At 40.8% G+C, this 24,647-nt stretch overlaps 1 protein-coding gene, 1 long non-coding RNA gene and 1 pseudogene across 5 annotated transcripts in view; 1 reads left to right on the top strand and 2 right to left on the bottom strand.

The window, feature by feature from the left end:
* Window positions 1-1,656: 1,656 nt before the first annotated feature.
* LOC140727338 (uncharacterized) lies at window positions 1,657-23,209 on the bottom strand. Its single transcript, XR_012098829.1, has 3 exons — window positions 22,938-23,209; window positions 3,808-3,931; window positions 1,657-1,872 (listed from the first exon to the last, which is right to left on the bottom strand). It is a non-coding gene; the product is annotated as an uncharacterized lncRNA (long non-coding RNA).
* On the bottom strand, window positions 13,656-13,713 carry LOC140728647 (U6 spliceosomal RNA; annotated as a pseudogene).
* Window positions 23,210-23,253: 44 nt separating the features above from the next.
* LOC140728039 (succinate--CoA ligase [ADP-forming] subunit beta, mitochondrial-like) overlaps window positions 23,254-24,647 on the top strand; it is a 188,975-nt gene continuing 187,581 nt past the window's right edge. For all 4 annotated transcript variants that reach the window (XM_073046161.1, XM_073046162.1, XM_073046160.1 and 1 more), the window contains exon 1: window positions 23,254-23,370. In XM_073046161.1, coding sequence (XP_072902262.1) covers window positions 23,272-23,370 — 99 coding nt within the window. In that variant the 5' untranslated portion in view covers window positions 23,254-23,271. The remainder of the gene's footprint in view (window positions 23,371-24,647) is intronic.

The following is a 24,647-nucleotide window of genomic DNA, read 5'->3' as shown; positions in this document are numbered from 1 at the left end:
GAAAACCTACTTCATTATCCACAACGCCACCTACCTTAGTATCATCTGCATACTTACTAATCCAATTTACCACCCCATCATCCAGATCATTAATGTATATGACAAACAACATTGGACCCAGTACAGATCCCTGAGGCATACCACTCGTCACCGGCCTCCAACCTGACAAACAGTTATCCACCACTACTCTCTGGCATCTCCCATCCAGCCACTGTTGAATCCATTTTACTACTTCAATATTAATACTTAACGATTGAACCTTCCTAACTAACCTTCCGTGTGGAACCTTGTCAAAGGACTTACTGAAGTCCATATAGACAACATCCACTGCTTTACCCTCATCAAGTTTCCTCGTAACCTCTTCAAAAAATTCAATAAGATTTGTCAAACATGATCTTCCACGCACACATCCATGTTGACTGTTACTAATCAGACCCTGTCTATCCAAATAATTATATATACCATCTCTAAGAATACTTTCCATTAATTTGCCCACCACTGATGTCAAACTGTTGGGCCTATAATTGCTAGGTTTACTCTTAGAACCCTTTTTAAACAATGAAACCACATGAGCAATACACCATCCCCGTTTCTAATGACACTTGAAATATTTCTGTCAGAGCCCCTGCTATTTCTACACTAACCTCCCTCAAGGTCCTAGGGAATATCCTGTCAGGACCCGGAGATTTATCCACTTTTATATTCCTTAAAAGCGCCAGTACTTCCTCCTCTTTAATCATCATAGTTTCCATAACTTCCCTACCTGTTTCCCTTACCTTATACAATTCAATATCTTTCTCTTTAGTGAATACTGAAGAAAATAAATTGTTCAAAATCTCCCCCATCTCTTTCGGCTCCACACAATACTGTCCACTCTGATTCTCTAAGGGAGCAATTTTATCCCTCACTATCCTTTTGCTATTAATATAACTGTAGAAACCCTTCGGATTTATTTTCACCTGACTTGCCAAAGCAACCTCGTATCTTCTTTTAGCTTTTCTAATTTCTTTCTTAAGATTCTTCTTACATTCTTTATATTCCTCGAGCACCCCATTTACTCCATGCTGCCTATATTTATTGTAGATAGTTCTCTTTTTCCAATATCCCTTGAAAACCATGGCTCTCTCAAATTTTTAACCTTTCGTTTCAACCTAACAGGAACATAAAAATTCTGTACCCTCAAAATTTCACCTTTCAATGACCTCCATTTCTCTATTACATCCTTCCCATAAAACAATTTGTCCCAATTCACTCCTTCTAAATCCTTTCGCATCTCCTCAAAGTTAGCCTTTCTCCAATCAAAAATCTCAACCCTGGGTCTAGTCCTATCCTTCTCCATAATTATATTGAAACTAATGGCATTGCAATCACTGGACCTGAAGTGCTCCCCAACACATACCTCCATCACCTGACCTATCTCATTCCCTAACAGAAAATCCAACACTGCCCCTTCTCTAGTCGGTACCTCTATTTATTCCTGTGGAGGTTAACTTTCAAAACTGCTAACTTCCCCAGAAGAAACAATTCTGGGTCTAGAAGGAAATCCATCCCCAGAATCTTTCCCAGTATCTCCCCCAGATCTATCCAAAAAGATCTCAGTTTCGTGCATAAGGTGGAATGCAAAAAGGTACCAACATCTATGCCACACCTGAAACACTTGTCAGAAATTTCTGGTTTATTTTTATGTATTTTTTCAGGTGTGAGTTACAACTGATGTAAAAAATTAAAATGTATCATTCTGTATCTAGAGTTGATAAGAGTGGTAACACTATCCAAACATAGATATGACCAGCATTGATGATCAATTACAATGCCCAAATCCGACTCCCATCTCTCCCTCGATCTGTATATACCAAGCTTTGGGCATTGGTCCTGGAATAAAGAATACATATTAGAAATAAATTTAGTTATATTCCCCTTTCGAATTAGAATCTCCATGTCTGAGCACCTTGGTAGGGCCAGTGATGGACCCAAACAGTCCCTCAAAAAAGATTGTAATTGGAGATAGCAGAAGAATGTATTATTAGATAAATTATATTTATTTTTAAGTCCCTCAAAAGACATAAATTGCTTCTGCTGATTATAACAATCTTCAATGTGCCTGATACCAGGTGACTAGAAATTTATTACCCAGAGTCATGGGTATTAATCTGTTATGAGAGAGAAGCATCTTTGAGGAAATTCCTTTTTTTAGACCCATGAATTGTTTAATTTTTTCCCCAGATATGAATTACATGTCTTAGTAGAGGGTTGTTTGTTTTCTTTTTAATTAATTTGGAGTCCCATTTATATATAAATTCTTCTGCCATCTCTTCTCCTACCATATGTAAGCCAATTGTAACCCAAGAAAGAATAGTTGTCTCATCAAAAAAAGAAGCAATAAAATGTGCTTGTGCAGCTAAATAATTTTTTAAAAAATCTGGTGATAATAACCCTCCCAATTTATAGTCCCAGGTCAATTTTTCCTTGGAGATTCTAGATATTTTACCCGACCATAAAAATTGACAAATATGTCCATTGTGAATCTTAAAAAAAAATTATTGGATAATGGGATAGGTAAAGACTGAAAAAAATACTGAAGTCTTGGCATTATCTTCATTTTTATACAGTTCACCCTGCCCATCAGTGTGATGGGAAGGTTTCTCCACCTACGTAGGTTCTCGACATTCCGCAGCAAGGGGAGATAATTAAGTTTATAAAGGTCATCCAAATTACGATTAAACTTAATCCCCAGATATTTCATGTTGGATTTAACCCATCTAAACTGAGTACCATATTGATATTGAGCATAGTTATTAAAATTGCGCTGTCAGTGGCCAGGGAATGCATAGAAGTAACATGGAAATCCGATTCCCTTGTACGTATTGATTGTTAGAATAAAGAAATGCGAAGTTGCATACCCCTTGAGAAGATTACTTATACCCTTAGGAATGAATACACTATGTTCATTGAGACTTGGCAGCTATAAGTGTATTACCTAAATGCCCAGATTGTTTAAATTTTTTATTTAAATTTTTAAAAATTAATATATGCCTTATTATAAGCTAGTTTCTTTAATTTGTATTTTAAACTGACTCTGAGAGCTGGATGCCTACTCTTTTTCTTTTTTCTCTCTTTTCTTTCTTCTTCGCTCTTTTCTTTCCTCTGTCTCTTATGTTTTTTGCCCCTCCTTTTTTCTAAATGTGGGAAGATGGTGTTGGGATAGGGGTTCTTTTTTTTCTCTCGGACTTATTAACGTATTTGAATTTTTTTTCAATATGAATTAATTGTTGCATTAATTGAGTCCTTATATTCCTTCTTTAAAAAATTAAATAAAATATTATTTAAAAAAAACAAATTTGAAGATGAAACCTAGACTGGGGATGTAGCTGGAAAAAAGGGCTGAAAAACAGCATATGGTATTCAATGCAGACATCTGAGGTGTTGCATTTTGGGAGGACAAACCAGGGTAAGACTTACACTGAGATGAAGCACTGTGGAGCATAGTAGGACAGAGGGATTTATAAATTCCTTCAAACTAGCATCAAAGGTAGATTAGGTCATTAAGAGAGCTTTAGGCATACCACCCTTTATAAATCAGGGCAAGAGTTGAGATGTTATGTTCAAAGTTCAAAGTAAAATTTATTACCAGAGTAAATACATGTCATCACATACAGCCCTGAGATTCTTTTTCCTGCGGGCATACTTAGCAAATCTATAGAAGAGTAACTGTAAGCAGGATCAATGAGCAACAAACTGTGCAACTATAAATATAAATAAATAAAAAGCTATAAATAACAAGTATGAAATAACAAAGTAAAGGGTCACCTGTAGTTGTAGTTATGTTCTCCCTTTCAAAGTGTGCATAGAAGGCGTTGAGTTCATCTGATAGCAAAGCATCACTGCCAGGTTTGAATGATATCTAATGTTGTTCTGTTGTTTAAGAAAGGCTCTAAAAATAAAATAGGAAATGATAGGCAGGTGAGCCTGACATCAGTAGTGGGAAAGTTATTAGAAGGGAGGTATTCTAAGGGACTGGATATATGAATATTTGGAAAGACTGGGAAATTTCATGACAGATGCGCCGGGAGCACTGGACACAGTATATGACCCCAACAGACTCACAGGTGAAGTGTCGCCTCACCCGAAGGACTGTTTGGGGCCCTGAATGGTAGTGAGGGAGGAAGTGTAGGTGCAGGTGTGGCACTTGTTCCACTTGCAAGGACCAGTGTATATTGGTGAGACCCAACGTAGGTTGGAAGACCGCTTCGCTGAGCTCCTATGCTCCATCCACCAGAAGAAGTGGGATCTCCCAGTGGCCACCCATTTTATTTCCACCTCATTCCCATTCTGATATGCCATCCATGGCCTCCTCTACTGTCGTGATGAGGCCACACTCAGGTTGGAGGAACAACACCTTACATTCCATCTGGGTAGCCTCCAACCAGAAGGCATGATCATCAATTTCTTGAACATTCTGTAATGGTCCCTCCCACCATTCCCCTACCCCTTTTCCTTCCCTCACCTTATCTCCTTGCCTGCCTGTCGCCTCTCTCTGATGCTCCTCCCCCTTTTCTTTCTTCCACGGCTTTCTGTCCTCTCCTATCAGACTCCCCCTTCTCCAGCCCTGTATCTCTTTCAGTTATTTTTCCAGTCCCCAGCTCTTTACTTCATCCCTCCCTCTCACCTATCACATCCCCCCACCTTCTAAATCTGACTCCTCATCTTTTTTCTCCAATCCTGCCAAGGAGCTTTGGCCTGAAACATTGACTGTACTCTTTTCCGTAGATGCTGCCTGGGTGTTGCTTGGATTCCAGCATCTGCAGATTTTCTCATTTCTATAAGCCATTCCTCAAATTCCTGCATTCCAAGCCAGTGCAACCTCTCACTATAATTTAGGCCCTTGAGTCTGTGTAAATCTTTTTTCCCACCCTATAGATGCTGCTCCACCCGCTGAGTCTATTTACAGTATTTACGGAGATACAGTGCACAACAGGATCTGACAACTCTTCGAGCCATGCTGCTCAGCAACCCACTGATTTAACCCAAGCCTAAACATGGGACAATTTATAATGCAAATACATAGCTCACTCATGTTCACTGATTGAGTACATAAGGCATTGACTTGCAGCATTTTGGTGTTTTGAGCAGCAGCCAATCAGTGATCAGAAGTGTGAGAAAATGTATCTTACTTAGGTTTGCTGAATCAGTACAAATGACATCAATTCATGGCAGTCTGATGTTTTGCTCAGTCTGTGATTGGAAATGATTGGCAAGAACAATTAGAAATAAGGCAGGGGTAAATGGAGCGGTAACTGTTGAAGCAGACAGTGTTAGAGTGGCTATTTGAAGCTTTATCTTTTTGAGGCTTCAGCAAGGAGAAACATTTGAGAGAAAGCAAAAAAGCTGTAGATAAATATTTTTCCAGTTTAATTATTATTTTCTTCTTTATATTTGTACAGTTAAAACAGTATGCCTGGCAGGATAGTTGAGTGCTCTTCTTACAGAATTTGAGAAAGCAGGAAGATCTCCAGTGTCCCTGACGACTTCACTTCCAAGAAGTGCATCCGGCTGCAGCTTCTGACACTCTGTGTTAAGGAGCTGGAGCTGGAAGTGGTTGAACTCTGGATATTTTGGGAGGACCAGGGATTGATATAGAGAGGTAGTTACACCAAAGGTGCAGGACACAGGAAATTGGGTGACAGTTAGGAAGGGGAAAGGGGTTAAACAGCCAGAGCAGAATACCCCTGTGGTCATCCCCCTCAACAGCAGGTATATCACTTTGGATACTGTTGGGGCTAATGACCTAGCAGAGGAAAGTCACAGTGGTCAGGACTTGGGCACTGAGTCTGACTCTGTGATTCAGAAGATAAGGGGGAGAAGACGTGAGCTGCGGTGATAGAGGAACAGCAAGAAGATTCTATGGATAAGAATGAGATTCCCATATGGTATGTGCCAGGGTCCAGGATATCTTGAACGAGTCCTCAGCATCCTTAAGTGGGAGGGTGAACAGCCAAAGGTCATGATGCATGTCAATATCAATGACATAGGTAGGAAGAGGGACAAGGTTCTGCAAAAGGAGTTCAGGGAGTTAGGTGCTAAGTTAAAGAACAGGACCTCCAGGATTAAGATCAGGATTGCTACCCATGCCACATGAGGCCAGAAATATAAAGAGTATACAGTTTAATACATGGCTAGGGAGTTGGCATAGGAGGAAAGGTGTCAGACTTTTGGATCTTGGGGTCTCTTGCAGGGAAGGTGTGACCTGCACAGAAGAGACTGTTTCTAACTGAACTGGAGGGGTACTAATATCCTAGTGGGAAGGTTTGCTAGTGCTTCAGTGGTGGTGGTGTTGGGGGGGGAGGGGAGGCTGGTGTTAAACCAGAGTTGCAAGGGGATGTGAACCAGAATGCCAGAAGAGGTTGTGGAGATACATGTTTTTAAGATCAGGATTCAAAAGTTTGAACAAAGTGTGACTAATGTCCTGAGCTGCATATATTTCAGTGCAAGAAGTACTGTAGGAAAGGTAGATAAGCTTTCAACACATGGAATTATGATATTGCAGCCATTTATGAGCCTTGGTTGCAGGAGGGCCAGGACTGGTAGCTCAGTATTCTGGGGTTCTGTTGTTTTAGATGTGACAGAGAGGGAGGGATTAAATGGGGAGGGTGGCATTACAAGTCAGGGAAATTGTCACTGCAGAGCTCAGTTAGGGCAGACTGGAGAACTCCTTTAGTGAGGCTTTACAGATGGAACTGAGAAATAAGAAAGGTATGACCACATTAATGGGGCTTTATCATAGACCACCCATCAGTCCGTGAGATGTAGAGGAACAAATCTATAGAAAGATTGCAGACTATTGCAAGAAACATTGTTATGGTAGGTGATTTTAACTTTCTACATATTGACTGGGATTCCCATACTGTAAAAGGACTAGATGGGAAAGAGTTTATTAAATGTGTTCAGGAAAGTTTCCTTAATCATTACATAGAAGTCTCAATGAGGAAGTGTTGAAAGCATGACCTCCTAGATCTCATTCTTTCAGTCCAATCAGTGGTGGGAGCAGAACACAGCAAGGAGGTTTCTCGTGGGTTGGCAATCCTTGTTTAAAAGGAGGATTTCGAGAGTGTTCAGGCTAATTCTGTTGGCCCAATCAATGGCAGGAGAAGAGCACAGCAAATTAAAGTACAGAAGGGACAAGTAAGAGAAAGTCTTGCAGGAGTCTCCCATTGAACTACATCTGCATGAAGTGCATCCAGCTACAGCTCCTTGAAGATCATGTTAGGGATTTGGAGCAGCAACTGGATGACCTTTGGCTTATAGTGGAGAGTGAGGAGATAATCGATCAGGAAGTAGTCACCTCTAAGTTGCAGGAGGCAGGTAACTGGTTGACTGTCAGGAGAAATGAAACTGTGAATACGCACTTATTACAGAGCACCCCTGTGGCCATTCCCCTCAAAAATAAGTATACAGTTCTGGGTGCTATTGTGGGGGATGACTTCCCAGGAGAATGCCATGGAGACCAGGTTACTGGCACTGAGCATGGGTCCATGGTGCAGCAGGGAAAGAGGGAGAGGAGGGGAGCTGTAGTGATAGGGGACTCAGTAGTCAAGGAACAGACAGAAGATTCAGTGGATGAGAACAGGACACCCAGGTGGTGTGTTACCTCCTAGGTATCAGGGTCAGGAATGTTTCAGATTGTGTCCATGGCATTTTGGAGGGGGAGGGAGAACAGCCAGATGTCTTGGTATGTTTTGGTACCAATGACATAGGAAGGAAAAACAAAAAGGTCCTGAAGAGAGAATTTAGAGAGCTAGGTAGAAAGCTGAGGAGCAGGACCTCCAGGATAGTAATTTCTGGATTGCTACCTGTGCCACATGCCAGTGAGGGTAGAAACAGGATGATTTAGCAGATAAATGCATGGCTGAGAAGTTGGTGCAGGGGGCAGGGCTTCAGGTTCTTGGATCATTGGGATCTCTTCTGGGGCAGGTATGACCTCTACGAAACAGACAGGTTCCACTTGAACCCAAGGGGAACCAATATTCTTGCTGGCAGGTTTGTTAAACTAATTTAGCAGGAGGGGTGGGAAACGGAGTAAAACGACTCAGGATAGGACGGATGGTAAAAAAGTAAAAATAGAGTGCAGTCAGACTGTCAGGAAGGACAGGCAGATGATAACAGAAAATTGCAGCCAGCAGGGTGAGTATCACTGCATTAGGGATGCAGAATCAAAAAGGTTAGCAAAAACAGTACTCAAAGTGTTATATCTCAATCACAGAGTATAAGAAGTAAGGTGGATGATTTTGTTGCACTATCACAGATTGTCAGGTATGCGTTGTGGCCAACACTGAATCGTGGCTGAAGGATGGTTGTAGTTGGGAGCTGAATGTCCAAGGTTACTCATTGTATCGGAAGGATAGGAAAGTAGGCAAAGGGGTTGGCGTGGCTCTGCTGGTAAAGAATGGCATCAAATCAGTAGAAGGATGTGACATAGGATTGGAAGGTGTTGAATCCTTGTGGGTTCAGTTAAGAAACTGCAAGGGTTAATGGACCCTGATGGCAGTTATATACAGGCCTTCCAGCAGTAGGTGGGATGTTGACCACAGATTGCAACAGGCAAAAGGCTTGTCAAAAGTGATTGGGAATATCAGGTTGAAAATGGATCTCAAGAGAGTGAGTTCAATGAATGCCCACAAGATAGCTTTTTAGAGCAGTCTGTCATTGAGCCTCAAGGGGATCAGCTACACTGGATTGGGTGTTATGTAATGAACCAGAGATGATTAGGGAGCTTAAGGTAAAAAAAAAACCCTTAGGAGGCAGTGATCACAATATGATTGAGTTCAACTTGAAATTTCAAAAGGGATAAGGAAAGTATGATGTAGCAGTATTTCAGTGGAGTAAAGGAAATTACAGTGGTATAAGAGAGGAGTTGGCCAAAGTAAATCGGAAAGAGATGCTGGTAGGGATGACAGCAGAGCAACCATGGCGTGAATTTCTGGGAAAAGTGAGGCAAGTGGAGAATAGATATATTCCAGAAACAAAGAAGTACTCACATGGCAAAATACTACAACCATGGCTGACAAGGGAAGTCAAAGCCAATGTAAAAGCAAAAGAGAGGGCATACAATAAAGCAAATGTTAGTGGGAAGTTAGGGGATTGGGAAGCTTTTAAGAACCTACAGAGCAACAAAAAAAATTATTTGGAGGGAAAAAATGAAATATGAAAGCAAGCTATCAAACAATATCAAAGGTGGATAGTAAAAGCTTTTTCAAGTATGTAAGAGTGAAAAATGAGAGTGGATATAGGACAACTAGAAAATGAGTCCAGAGAAATAATAATGGGGGACAAGGAGATGGCAGATGAACTGAATGAGTATTTTGCATCAGCCTTCACTGTGGAAAACACTTGAGGTGTGCCAGATGTTGAAGGGTGTGAGGGAAGAGAAGTGAGTACAGTTACTACTACAAGAGAGAAGGTGCTCAGAAAGCTGAAAGACCTAAGGGTACATAAGTCACCCAGACCAAGTGAACTGCACCCTAGGGTGCTGAAAGCGGTAGTAGTAGAGTTTGTGGAGGTATTAGTAATGATCTTTCAAAATTCCAAATGTCACTCCACTCTTTCAAAAAGGATGAAGGCAGAAGAAAAGAAATTATAGACCAGTTCGTCTGACCTCTCTGGTTGGGAAGATGTTGGAGTCAATTATTAAGGATGAGGTTATGGAGTACTTGGTGATACAGGATAACATAGGGCAAAGTCAGCATGGTTTCCTTAAGGGAAAATCTTGTCTGACGAACCTGTTGGAATTCTTTGAGGATATTACAAGTAGGATAGATAAAGGGATGCAATGGATGTTGTATATTTGGACTTTCAAAAGGTGTTTGACAAGGTGCCACTCCTGAGGCTGCTTACCTAGTTAAGAGCCCATGGTATTAGAGGAAAGTTATGGGAAAGTTAGAGCATTGGTTGATTGGTAGGAGGCAGCAACTGGGAATAAAATGATCCTTTTCTGGTTGGCTGCCAGTGATTAGTGGTGTTCTGCAGGGGTTGGTGTTGGGAGCGCTTTTAATGCTATGTATCATTGATTTACATTCTGAAATAGATGGCTTTGTTGTCAAGTTTGCCGATGATACGGTGGAGGGACTGTATCCAGAGAGCAGTGCCTGTCACTTGACAGCACTGCCCTCACCTGGTCAGAAGTCACACCACCTGCCAGTCAACATTTCGCCCCTCCCAATTAATCAATGCACACTTAACCATTGGCCACTTTAATTGGATTAACCCATCTAGCACCAAGCCATTGGCCCCCTGGTGAATCACCTGGGCTAGACCCTCCAGCCCCCTGACCAATAAAGGGTGCTACATGTGCTTGGCTCGCTCTCTTTTTGCCATGATCGAGGGACCATCCTGCTTCACTCCAGGCTGAAGATTGCAGAACAGCGCTGGAGATGCGTGGTAGGGTGTGCATTAAATAGGGTAGCAGGAACATTTATTGTTGTCCCTTTGGCAAAGAGCCATGCCTGTCCTAGGTCAAGGGGATGGCAGGTATTGTAGTTACTTTTCCCTTGCTTGTATGTGTACCTGTACTCCTTCCCTACACCGTTTTCCCGTGTATTGTACTGCAGACTTTTCCCACGCTCGTCTATTCTAAGCGCGTTTGTGCGAATATTGTAGGCACTTGTGTTGTTTCCAAGCTTTTCTCCCCTTGTAAATAAACTCCTTATTATTAAAACTGTGTGTCCAGAGCTCTTGCCTTTAAGACCCAAAGAACCTTTCTCACTTCCATCACAACATTGACATGTAGTGTTGCGGAAATGCTTAGGCTGCAGAAGGACTTGGGTGAATGGCCAAGAAAGTGGGAAATGCAATACAGTGTTGGAAAATGCATGGTCATGCATTTTGTTAGAAACAATAAACATGCAGACTATTTTCTAAATGAGGAGAAAATCCAAAAATCTGAGATGAAAGGGGACCTGGGAGTTGTTGTGCAGAACATCCTAGAGGTTAGCTTCACTGTGAGTCAGTTGTGAGGAAGGCAAATACAATGTTAGCATTCATTTCAAGAACTCTAGAATACAAGAGCAGGGATGTGATGCTGAGGCTTTATAAGGCACTGGTGAGGCCTCATCTTGAGTACAGTATTGTGAACAGCCTGGGCTCCTCATCTCAGAAAAGATGTGTTGGCATTGGAGAAGTTTCACAAGGATGATTATCATGAAATGAAAGGGTTATCATACAGGGAACTTTTAATAGCTCTGGGTCTGAATTTGCTGGAATTTAGAAGGATGAGGAGGGATCTCATTGAAACCTTTTGAATGTTGAAAGGCCTCGATATAGTAGATGTGGAAAGGGTGTTTCCCATGGTGGGTGAGTCTAGGACAAGAGGGCACTGCTTCAATTTAAAACAGATAGGTAGAAATTTCTTTTGTCAGAGGATGGTGAATTTGTGGAATTTGTTATCGCAAGCAGCTGTGGCGGCCAGGTTGTTGGGCATATTTAAGGCAGAGATTGGACACGACATCAAAGGTTATGGGGAGAAGGCTTAGGAGTGGAGCTGATAGGGGAAAAAAAGTCAGCCATGATTGAATGGTGGAGCAGACTCGATGGGCCAAATGGTCTAATTCAAAGCTCTTCGCTTCTTTTTGTATTCCAGACCTAACCAATTCCCCTCTACCACCACTCTCCTCCATCTAGTGGAATTAGTTCTTACACTCAATAATTTCTCCTTTGGCTCCTCCCACTTCCTCCAAACCAAAGGTGTAGCCATAGACACCCGTATGGGTCCCAGTTATGCCTGCCTGTTTGTTGGCTTTGTGGAACAGTCCATGTTCCAAGCCTATATGGGTATCCGTCCCTCTCTTTTCCTTCGCTACATCAATGACTGCATTGGCGCTGCCTCCTGCACGCATGCTGAGCTCGTTGACTTCTTTTACTTTGCCTCCAGCTTTCACCCTGCCCTCAAATTTACCTGGTCCATTTCTGACACCTCCCTCCCCTTTTTTGATCTTTCTGTCTCCATCTCTGGAGACAGCTTATCTACTGACATCTACTATAAGCCTACCGACTCTCACAGCTACCTGGACTATTCCTCTTCCCACCCTGTCTCTTGCAAAAATGCTATCCCCTTCTCACAATTCCTCTGCTTCTGCCGCATCTGCTCTCAGGATGAGGCTTTTCATTCCAGGACGAAGGAGATGTCTTCCTTTTCTAAACAAAGGGGCTTCCCTTCTTCCATCATCAACTCTGCTCTCAAACGCATCTCTCCCAGTTCCCACACATCTGCCCTCACCCCATCCGCCCACCACCCCACTAGGGATAGGGTTCCCCTTGTCCTCACCTACCACCCCACCAGCCTCCAGGTCCAATGTATAATTCTCCGTAACTTCCGCCACCTCCAACGGGATCCCACTACCAAGCACATCTTCCCCCGCCCCCACTTTCAGCTTTCCGCAGGGATCACTCCCTATGCGACTCCCTTGTCCATTCGTTCCCCCCCCCCCCCCCCCCGTCTCTTCCCACCGATCTCCCTCCTGGCACTTATCCTTGTAAATGGAACAAGTGCTACACCTGCCCTTACACTTCCTCCCTCACCACCATTCAGGGCCCCAGACAGTCCTTCCAGGTGAGGCGACACTTCACCTGTGAGTCGGCCGGTGTGGTATACTGCGTCCGGTGCTCCCGGTGTGGCCTTTTTTATATTAGTGAGACCCAATGCAGACTGGGAGACTGTTTTGCTGAACACCTACGCTCTCTCTGCCAGAGAAAGCAGGATCTCCCAGTGGCCACACATTTTAATTCCACGTTCCCATTCTGATATGCCTAGCCATGGCCTCCTCCACTGTCAAGATGAAGCCACACTCAGGTTGGGGGAACAACACCTTATATTGGTAGCCTCCTTATAGCTGGGTAGCCTCCAACCTGATGGCATGAACATTGACTTCTCTAACTTCCGTTAATGCCCCTCCTCCCCTTCTTACCCCATCCCTGATGTATTTAGTTTTTTCTCCCCCCTTTTTTTCTCTTTCTGCCCATCACTCTGCCTGTTCTCCCTCTGGTGCTCCCTTCCCCCTTTCTTTCTCCCTAGGCCTCCCATCCCATGATCCTTTCCGTTCTCCAGCTCTGTATCCCTTTTGCCAATCACCTTTCCGGCCCTCAGCTTCACCCCACCCCCTCCGGTCTTCTCCTATCATTTTGCATTTTCCCCACCCCCTCCTACTTTCAAATCTCTTGCTATCTTTCCTTTCAGTTAGTCCTGATGAAGGGTCTCGGCCTGAAACATCGTCAGTGCTTCTCCCTGCAGATGCTGCCTGGCCTGCTGTGTTCCACTAACATTTTATGTGTGTTGAATGAATTTCCAGCATCTGCAGATTTCCTCGTGTTTGGGTCTAATTCTGCTCCTGTGTCTTATGATCTATGAGAGAATGAGACAGTGACAGAAGTTTGTGTATGGGAACACTTTGTATCTGGTGATCATAATGCCATTAGTTTCAAAGCAAATATGGAAAAGTTAGGTCTGGTCCAATTTGGAGAAAGGCCCATTTTCGATGGTATCAGAAAGGATCTGGCAAGTGTGGATTGGGACAGGCTGTTTTGGCAAATATGTGCTTGGTAAGTGGGAGATCTTCAAAACTGAAATTTTGAGTACATGTATGTACCTGTAGAATAAAAGATAAAGATAACATGCTAATCTTCTCTGTATTGTTCCAATTTTAGTATATGTGCTGCCGAAGCGAGCACAAAAGATAAAGATAACAGGCTTAGAGAACGTTGGTTTTCAAGGGATACTGAGACCATGGTTAAGAAAAAAAAGCAGCATAGCAGGTATAGGCAGGTAGGAACAAATGAGGTACTTATGGAGTGTAAGAAATGGAAGAGGACACTTAACATAATCAGGAGTGCTAAAAGAAGGATGTGGAAACTATATACAGGGTGCAGAGAAAATTTACAAGGATGTTGCCTGGATTGGGGAGCATGCCTTATGAGAAAAGGTTGAGTGAACTTGGCCTTTTCTCCTTGGAGCGACGGAAGATGAGAGGCGACCTGATAGAGGTGTATAAGATGATGAGAGGCATTGATTGCAAGAGGCCGTTTCCCAGGGCTGAAATGGGAGGGCACAATTTTAATGTGCTTGGAAGTAGGTACAGAGGAGATGTCAGGGGTATGTTTTTTACACAGAGAGTGGTGAGTGCATGGAATCGGCTGCCAGCAATGGTAGTGGAGGTAGATACGACAGGGTCTTTTAAGAGGCTCCTGGATAGGTACATGGAGCTTAGAAAAATATAGGTATCCCAAGGTAATTTCTAAAGTAAGTACATGTTCAGCACAGCATTGTGGGCTGAAGGTCCTATATTGTGCTGTAGGTTTTCTATGTTTCTAAGGGATGAGGTTGTCCTACCAGCCAGTTATGTTAAGACCAAAAGGATTTCAAGGGACAAAACTGGTCCTCTAAAAGATCAGAATGGTAATCCATGGGTGGAGCCAAAAGAGATGGTGGAAATCTTAATTGAATTTTTTACATCTCCATTTACTCAGGATATGGACACAGGATCTATAGAAGTGAGGCAAAGCAGCATCAACTTCATGGGCCCTATACAGATTACAAAGGAAGAGGTGTTTGCTGTCTTGAGCCAACTTGGTGTGGATAACTTACAAGGTGTTCCATTGGACTCTGGGAGGTAAGTGCAGAAACTGCTAGGGCCCTAGCAGAGATATTTTGATCATCCCTTGCAACAGGTGAGGTACAGGAGGATTGGAGAATAGCTAGTGTTGTCTCACTGTTCGAGACAGGCCCTAAAAATAAACCAGGAAATAAAAGGTCAGTGAGCCCGACATTAGTAATGGCAAGACTATCAGAACTTGCTGTGCGATCTGGACCAGCTGGAAAAATGGCAGATGGTGTTTATTGCAGGCAAGACCAGGGTAGGTCTTACACAGTGTGGATTGCATAAGAACAATGCGATCTGAGAATACAGATCCATAATTCATTGAAAGTGGCATCACAAGTAGATAGGGTTGCAAAGAAAGCTTTGGCACATTGGTCTTCATAAATCAAATTACAGGAGATGGGTTGTTGTATTGAAGTTGTTTAAGACATTTTTTAAAATTAGTTTTTAATACATTTTCTACATCGCTACAGATAAAAAAAACCCAAATTGAAATGAAGAACATTAATACAGTGCAAAAATAAACATACAATAATAATATAATACAAAAGAAGATAATTGAGAAAGCACCCAAATTGAAGATATGTAAAATTAGTATCCTCCTCAAGCCCCGCAATAAAAAAGAACTCCAGACCAACCACAACACAATCTAGAGAGTATACATCAGGACATTCAAACCCCCAAAACTGTAAATACACTTAGCAACAGAAGATATTAATGCCTACTACCAACAAAAAAGGAGCTGAAAGCAAGGGACCGAAAAAAAAACCTTAGTTAAGAGGAAGGTTATGAAAATACTCAATAAAAGGTCCCCAGACCTTATGGAACTTTGTATCCAAATTAAGAACTGAGTAATGAATTTTTTCAAGGTCTAAGTAGGACATAATATCATTAAGCCATTGAGCATGTGTGGGCGGGGCAACATCCCTCCATCTAAGGAGGATTAAACGTCTAGCCAGGAGAGAAGCAAAAGATAATATTCGACACTTAGTCGAACTCAGACGTAAATCTGTCTCACCCAAAAAACCGAACAAAGCAATTAAAGGGTTAGGTTCTAGGTGGTGATTCAGAATACAAGATAACATTATGAAGACGTCTTTCCAAAATTTCTCCAAGCTAGGACAAAACCAGTACATATGAATGAGAGAGGCCTCGCCCCTTTTGCATTTATCACAGAGAGGACTAATGTTAGGGTAAAATCGGGATAGTTTAGATTTAGACATATGGGCTCTATGAACAATCTTAAACTGTAAAAGGCAATGGCGAGCACAAAGAGAGGTTGAATTAACCGATTTGAGAATCAAACCCCAAGTCTCATCAGATAAGGAGATATTTACATCATGCTCCCAAGCCATTCTAATTTTATCCACAGGGGCACGCCATAAGGATGCTAATTTATCACGAATAAATGATACTAAACCTTTACCTAGTGGATTAATAGAAAGAAAGAAATCCATAACATTTTTCTCAGGCATTTCAGGGAAGTTAGGAATTAAAGGATTAATAAAGTGTCTAATTTGGAGATATCTAAAAAAAAGATTGAATTTAGCAGAGAGCTGTTGAAAAGATGCGAAGTGATTATCAATAAAAAGATCCTCAAAATGTCTAATGCCCTTCCTATACCAATCATGGAATGCTGAATCATACGTAGTAGGTAAAAAAAGGTGATTATGTAAGATATGGCTAGAAAAGGAAAAACCATGGAAACCATTAAACTTCCTAAACTGAGCCCATATATGCAAAGTGTGTCTAACAAGAGGATTAACAATTAATCTGGACAAACTACTAGGGAGTACAGAGCCAAGAAGTGCAGAGATAGATAAATCTTTAGTGGAACTCAACTCCATTGCCACCCAATTAGGGCACTCGGGTTGGCCATGGAAAAAAGACCAAAGGTAGCACAACGTATATTGGCTGCCCAATAATATAAACAAAAGTTAGGTAAAGCCATGCCACCCTCTTTTTTAGATTTTTGGAGATAAACTTTATTAATTCTAGAGCGCTTATTCTTCCACAGATATGACAACATAATAGAGTCTAAGGAATCAAAAAAAGATTTAGGAATAAAAATTGGGATTGATTGAAATAAATATAAAAGTTTAGGGAGAACATACATTTTAACAACATTGATACGACCTACCAAAGACATAGATAGAGGTGACCATTGTAACAGACTCTGTTTTATAGTATATGAAAGATTGGCAAAATTTTCATGAAAGAGATCTTTAAACTTCCTTGTGACTGTAATCCCAAGATAAGTAAATTGATTATGAATTACTTTAAAAGGGAGATCACGAAATGTTAATTCTTGTGCTTCTTTATTAATTGGGAAAAGCTCTTATGTAAATTAAGTTTATAGCCAGAGAACTGGCTAAACTGATCAAGAAGTGAAAACATTGGAGGTAAGGATGTAGACGGATTTGAAAGAAAAAGTAGTAAGTCATCAGCATAAAGATAAACTCTATGCTCAACACCCCCTCTCCAAATCCCGGTCAATTCAGGACAATTTCGAAATGCTATCGCCAAAGGTTCTATAGCCAAATCAAAGAGAAAGGGACTTAAAGGGCATCCCTGGCGGGTGCCACGTTTGAGGTTAAATAACTGGGATTTCTGAAAATTAGTCAAAACAGAGGCAGTAGGACACAAATACAGCAATTTGATCCAAGAGATAAAACTTTGACCGAAGTCAAATTTTTCTAAAACTGCAAAAAGGTAGTTCCACTCTATACAATCAAATGCTTTCTCCGCATCAAGGGAAATAACACATTCAGGAATCCCAGTTGGAGGTGAATATAAAATGTTAAATAAATGCCGAATGTTAAAAAAAGAAGGCGATTTTTAATAAAACCAGTTTGATCATCAGAAATAATAGAAGGGATAACAGTTTCTAATCTATAAAACTTTGGCCAAGATTTTAACATCAACATTGAGCAAAGAAATTGGCCTATACGAGGAACACTCTGTTGGGTCTTTACCCTTTTTTAATAAAAGAATAATAGATGCCTCATTAAAAGAGGGTGGCAATTTACCGTAATTAAACGAGTCAGATAATACTGAGAATAAATGAGGGGAAAGAAGTGAAGAGAATGATTTATAAAATTCTACAGGGAACCCGTCAGGTCCAGGAGATTTCCCCGAAGACAATGCAGAAATTGCAAAAGATATTTCTTCTGATGAAATAGGCGCATTAAGTTTGGCTTTAAAATTAGACGAAAGCAAAGGAATATTCAGATTATTTAAAAAGTGATCAACAGAGATATTGTCATTCAAAGATTCAGAGGAATAAAGTCGAGAATAGAAATTTTTAAATGCGTCATTGATTTCTAAGTGATCCGATGTAAAGTCTCCATTCTCCTTCCGGATCTTTGTAATATGTTGTTTGGCTTTGGAACGTCTCAGCTGATAGGCTAGAAATTTACCAGATTTGTCACCATGAATATAGAAGCGACTCTTACTTTCAAGAAGTTGGCGTTCGACAGGTTGAGTAGACAGAAGATTAAATTTAGTTTGAAGTTCTACACGCTTCTTGTATAATTCAGGATTCTTAGTTTGAGCATACAGTTGATCCAATTCTTTGATCTGATTAATGAGGTCTAATCGATCTGCACAGGACTTTCTATTAAGATTTGCTGTATAGGAGATTATTTGACCCCTCAAATATGCTTTCATGGCATCCCAGACAATCTGGGATGACATTTCAGATGATATATTGGTGTTATAATAAAAGGTTATCTGATCCTTAATAAATTTTAGAAAATCATCATCTGATAATAAAGTCGAGTCAAAACGCCAGTGTTTATTCCTCTGAGGGAGACCAGGAAAATTTAAAGACAAAGTAATTGGGGCATGGTCAGAAATCAGTATACTCTGATAGTCACAAGAATAGACAAATGGAATAAGCTGATTATCGAGTAAAAAGTAGTCAATTCTAGTAAAGGTATGGTGAACATGTGGAAAAAAAAGAATAGCCTCTCTCAGTGGGATGAAGGAAACGCCATATATCAGAGAGAAAAGAGTGAATAGCTAAGGCAGATTTAGTAAGTAGTCTAGTAACAGAGGACGATCGATCCAAATTAGGATCTAACCGACAATTGAAATCGCCACCCAGTATAAGAGAGTATGAGTTTAAATCTGGTAGCGAGGAGAAAAAACGTTCAAAAAAATTAACATCATCAAAATTGGGAGCATACAGGTTTGCTAGTACAACTTTAGTATTGTATAATTTACCAGAAACAATAATAAAATGGCCATTTGTATCAGATATCTTATTATGGAGTTCAAAAGGAATATTTGAATTAATAAGGATGGAGACCCCCCTAGCTTTGGCAGCAAAGGATGAATGAAAATGTTGACCCGCCCACTTTGACAGAAGCCGAGAATTATCAAAACTACGAATATGAGTTTCTTGAAGGAAAGCAATGTCAGCTTTGAGTTGTTTAATATGCGAGAAGACCTTCCTTCTTTTAACAGGATGATTCAATCCCTTTACATTCCAGCTCATAAATTGAAGTGAATTAACCATTATCAATTGTTAGTGCATAGAAGGTAGCAGGCATATAAAAAATCAAGCCGTACAATAACAGTCTGGGAGCAAAAATGTAAACATAGATTGGTAGAATCAAAACAGAAACATGTCCTGAATAACAAAGGAAAACAAAAGAAACAGTGAGTAGTGTTGGAACTGGAGAACCCACCCCCTCCTCGCAACCCAAAATTAGACGGCTACCTAAAAAAGCAGCTAGCTCTACCAAAAAAATTAACCCAAGTATGACTTCCAGTTCTGTGTCGTTAACAAAAGTTCCGTATAAATAATATAGCAAATAATAACTAATTTATGCACTAGAAAACAGAATTATAAATAGGAACAACTTCAACAGAAGTATAAAACTTAATACAAAGAAAATCAGAAGAAAACTAAAACTAACCTGCCCGTGAAAAATTATATAAGATTAAAAGAAAAAAAAGGAGGGAGAAAAGGGGGAAATTATAAAATTCAAAGAGTCCTTATCAACCATTTACAGAAAAAAAAAGCAAAACTTAAACTATCAATCAACTAACAGGGAGGCCTTCAATAAAAACTCCAAACCTCCAAAACAAGTTAAAGACAATTGTAGTTCTCTATAGATAAGGTTATACAAAAATAAAATAGATTACACAGGTAAAATCTAAAAGTTCACAGGGAAACATTAAACTTAAATTATCTATTTAGAAAAAACGCACCAAGTCCAGGGAGAGATTGACTACAGCCCTTAGAGTTTCAATAGATAATGACTGAATTATTCAAGTAAAGTCTGAGTTCGGAAAAAATTGTTTTACTTCGAGAAGTACTTATCAACCATTTTAGAAGGTCAGGCCGGTTCCGAAGAAGACGAGGTGGCTGGAAGACTTCCAACAAACGCCTCAGCCTCCTACACTGATTTAAACCACTTATAATCTCCAGTAGTAAGCGTAATTCGAAGATCGGCTGGGTTTCGGAGAGAGGGTCTGAATCCGCGATCAAAAAGCACTTTCATTACACCTTTAAACTCAGCACGCATCTTCAGAACCTGGGGGGCAAAATCCTCCACAAAACGAATGACCGTATTTTGAAAGGCAAAAGTACCTCTGCGGCGTGCCTCCATCATCAAACGGTTTTTCACCTGGTATTGAAGAAAGCATAAAATAATCGGCCGTGGGCGGGAACCCAGAATTGCTCGAGGAACATAGATCCTGTGTGCCCTTTCGAGCTCAGGTGGAGTCGGAAAAAATTCTTTCCTGAAAATCTCACAGAGAAATTTGGAAAAAAATTCAACTGGAGAGCCCTTTTCGGTGGCCTCTGGCAAACCAAGAATTCGTAGATTGCAACATCTGCTCCTATTTTCAAGATCCACCATTTTGAAAAAAAGTTTACTATTCTTCTCCTCTAAGTTGGAGCAGAGAGTTTCAAGATATTGAACATGGCGTTTTAAATCTTCAGAAGTTACGTCAATGCGAGACAAATGTTCAGCATGATCATCCACTTTAGCATTAATCTGATCCAGTTTGACATTCAGCTGGTTGAAAGAAGTTCTAAATTCAGTTCTAAAATCCATTAAAGTATCTTGTCGATGTTGTTCCAGAACAGCGAGAATGTCAGCTGGCAAAGCCGTAGAAGTTTCCTTTTTCCCGGTTTTAGTACTTTTGGTAGCCATTATAAGATAGATGTGTTTGCAGGCAGGTAGAAGAGAACTAATAAAATAGTTCTCTTTTAAGGTTTAAGAAGGGAGACACATAGTGCAAAGGTAAGAAGAATAATGGAGCAAAAGTTCGGAGCAACTAAACAATTGCCATCTTACCGGAAGTCCGAAGTTGTTTAAGACATTGGTGAGGCCTAATTTACAGTTATGGTCACCTATCCATAGGAAAGATGTAACTAAAGCTGAAAGAGTACAGAGAACCGGAAGACCACAATCTGTGCAGATTGGTGATAACATATACTCCTCACTGACAATCAACATTGGCGCACCTCAGGGGTGTGTGCTTAGTCCACTTCTCTACTCTCTATATACACATGACTGCGTGGCTACGCATAGCTCAAATATCATCTATAAATTTGCTGATGATACAACCATTGTTGGTAGAATCTCAGATGGTGACAATAGGGCGTACAGGAGTGAGATATGCCAACTAGTGGAATAGTGCTGCAGCAACAACCTGGCACTCAACGTCAGTAAGACGAAAGAGCTGATTGTGGACTTCAGGAAGGGTAAGACAAAGGAACACATACCAGTCCTCATAGACTGATCAGAAGTGGAGAGAGTAAGCAATTTCAAGTTCCTGGGTGTCAAAATCTCTGAGGATCTAACCTGGTCCCAACATATCAATGTAGTTATAAAGAAGGCAAGACAGTGGCTATATTTTATTAGGAGTTTGAAGAGATTTGGCATGTCAACAAATACACTCAAAAACTTCTATAGTTGTACCGTGGAAAGCATTCTAACAGGCTGCATCACTGTCTGATATGAAGGGGCTATTGCACAGAACCAAAAGAAGCTGCAGAAGGTTGTAAATCTAGTCAGCTTCATCTTGGGCACTAGCCTACAAAGTACCCAGAACATCTTCAGGGAGCGGTGACTCAGAAAGGTAGCTTCCATTATTAAGGACCTTCAGCACCCAGGACATGCTCTTTTCTCACTGTTACCATGAGGTAGGAGATACAGAAGCCTGAAGGCACACACTCAGTGATTCAGAAATAGCTACTTCCCCTCTGCTATCCGATTCCTAAATGGACATTGAATCTTTGTATTTCTGTTTTTGCATGTTTTAAAAAAACTCTTCAATATACATATACCGTAATTGATATACTTGTTTATTTTTTATATTTTCTTTATTATTTTTTTTCTCTGCTAGATTATGTATTGCATTGAACTGCTGCTAAGTTAACACATTTCACGTCACATGCCGTTGATAATAAACCTGATTCTGATTCTGAAAATTTACAAGGATGTTGCCAGGACTGGAGGACCTGAGTTATAAGGAAAGATTAAATAGGTTAGGACTTTATTCCTTAGAACATAGATGACTGAAGGGAGATTTGATAGAAGTCTACAAAGTTATGAAGGGAATAGATAGGGTAAATGCAAGCAGGCTTTTTCCACTGAGGTTAGGTAGGACTACAACCAGAGGTTGTGGGTTAAAAGTGATAGGTGAAAAGTTTAAGGGGAAAATGAGGAGAAACTTCTTTACTCAGAGGGTAGTGAGTGTGTGGAACAAGCTCCCAGCACAAGTGTTGCATGCAAGCTCAATTTTAACATTTCCAAGAACTTTGAATAGGTACATGATGGCAAAGGTATAGAGGGCTGGGCAGTTTAAATGTTTCACCATGGGCTGAAGGGCTGGCTTCTGTACTGTACATTTCTGTGACCAATTAACCTACTAATGGGTATTTGGACTGTAAGGAGAAGCTGGAGCATCTGAGGAAACCCATGCAGACACAGGAAGAATATACAAACTTTCATAGAGGATGCTGGAATAGCATTGTGCTAATCACAACATGACCTTTGCTCCTTCTGCAGTTTATGTTTGGATCAGATGATCTCCATAACTTATCCTCATAGAGATTCTGGTCTCATTTGATTAGAGAAGCTCCCTTTGCCCTATCCACCCTGCCTCCATCTTCTCTGAAAATTAAAACCAGTCTGTCTTGTTTACTCTCTTTCCCTGTCTTGAAGGTCGTTGGCTCTGATCCTGCCAGACCTGCTGAGTGTTTCCAGTACTTTATTTCAAAGACATTAAGACAGTCAAAAGTAAAAGTAAATGCATTATCAATGTATAACTCACCATAGACTATCCCAAAATTAATTCTCTTGCAGATATTCACAGCAGACCAAAGAAATTAATAAAATAAAATTAATATAAAACTACACAGAAACAAAGTTTGACAAACCAATCTGCGAAAGAAGAAAAATTGTGCAGATAGGAAAAAATAATAAATAATGCTGAGAATCTATGTAGTAGTTAATAATTTTGAGAACGAGTTGTAGAGTCCTTCGCGGTGGGAGTTGAGAACTTTTGGAATTAGTTCAGTGTTCAGGTGTCGGTCCCGAGCTCGTCTGTCGGAATGGAGGAGGAGCAAGGTAGTTCTGCGCATGTGCCATACGGCAGTGTGAGTGGGATGGCGGCAGTTTATTGTCGGTTGGCGACTTTCCACACTGGACATTATTGTGGTGGAGGCTTTTGTCGCATCATAGTCGCCATCTACCACCGTGCAAAGGCGAGTGGCGGGATCCCGGCCCCGCAGTTAGCGGCAGAGTGAAAGCGCGGCTGATGGGTTGAAAGTGGGTGACATTGACGGGCCGGCCCGAGGCGACGGAATCTGTGCCCGGTGCTCTGGGGGTGGGCAGTTTTGGTGTTCAGCTCAGCGCTCTGGTTCTGTTTACTCCGAGATATTTACTTCTGATGGAGGTCCTGTACTTTTTGTTTGCTGAACTTGGGTAATTGTTTTCTGCACCTCAAACCCGTGCTTGTGCATAGCAAGTAAAATGCTTCAGTGATTTTTGCTGACTACTGGAATTGGCCTTTCATCTTCAGTACGCATGTTTGGTCAAGAACTAGATTTAGGTTGAAGGTCAGAGTGGAAACATTTATTCGTAACTTGAAGGGCAACTTTTTCACACAAACAGCTGCCAGATACAATATGATATTTAAAAGGCATTTGTATAGGTACAAGGAAGGAGAGGCTTAGAGGAGGATGGGATAAAGGGAGGCAAATGGGACTAGATGAGCATGGGTCAACATGGGTGAATTGGTTGAAGGATATGTTTCTGTGCTGCATAAATCCATGACTTTTATGAAATTCTTAAGAATTGTGGTCTGTACCCTAATTTACAGTGTGGTGTCAACCCATTGTTTTTCATGGCTACTAATTGATCAATAGTTTCATATTTAGTATTATCAGTTGTTGTATCCCTCCATGGTCTGATCTCCCTCTACTTCTGTTGCTGCTGTGATCTTCTGAATCTAATGTTCCTGTATCTTTATTTTGTGCATCTTCTAATATGTAATTGCCTGTAAAACATTTTTCTTCTACAAACTCATTCCTCTTTTCCCAAAGAAGGCAAAAGAGACTGCAGGTCTGGAGCTACAAACTGTTGGAGGAATTCAGCAGCATCTGTAGGAGGAAAGGGGGAATGGCTGTCATTTGGGTTGAAACCCTTCCACCCCTAAATACTGCATTATCTGCCAAGTTCCCCTAGCAGATGATTTATTGCTCTTCTTGTACCAAGCACTTAAAACCTTTTCAGATAAAATGTTTGTCCACCTGTGGTAATGTGATTTGGACAGCTTGATTTATGACAGATTATGTTATGAAATGGGCAAATTATCTGAATGGTGTTAGAGTTGGAGATGGGAAGTACACCAAGACTTGTGTGATCTTGTAAACCAATTGATGAAATTAAGAACTGAAAGGCCCGTTTCTGTGCTTTATGATTTTATAATCTAATACATGCTTAATTTCATTGAGTAACAATCTACCAGTGCTTGCTCTAT

This window comes from Hemitrygon akajei, chromosome 5 (genome assembly GCF_048418815.1).
Source record: "Hemitrygon akajei chromosome 5, sHemAka1.3, whole genome shotgun sequence".
NCBI classification, from domain to species: domain Eukaryota; kingdom Metazoa; phylum Chordata; class Chondrichthyes; order Myliobatiformes; family Dasyatidae; genus Hemitrygon; species Hemitrygon akajei.
Note: the sequence above shows the minus strand (reverse complement) of the source record. Positions and strands in the feature narration are given on the sequence as shown.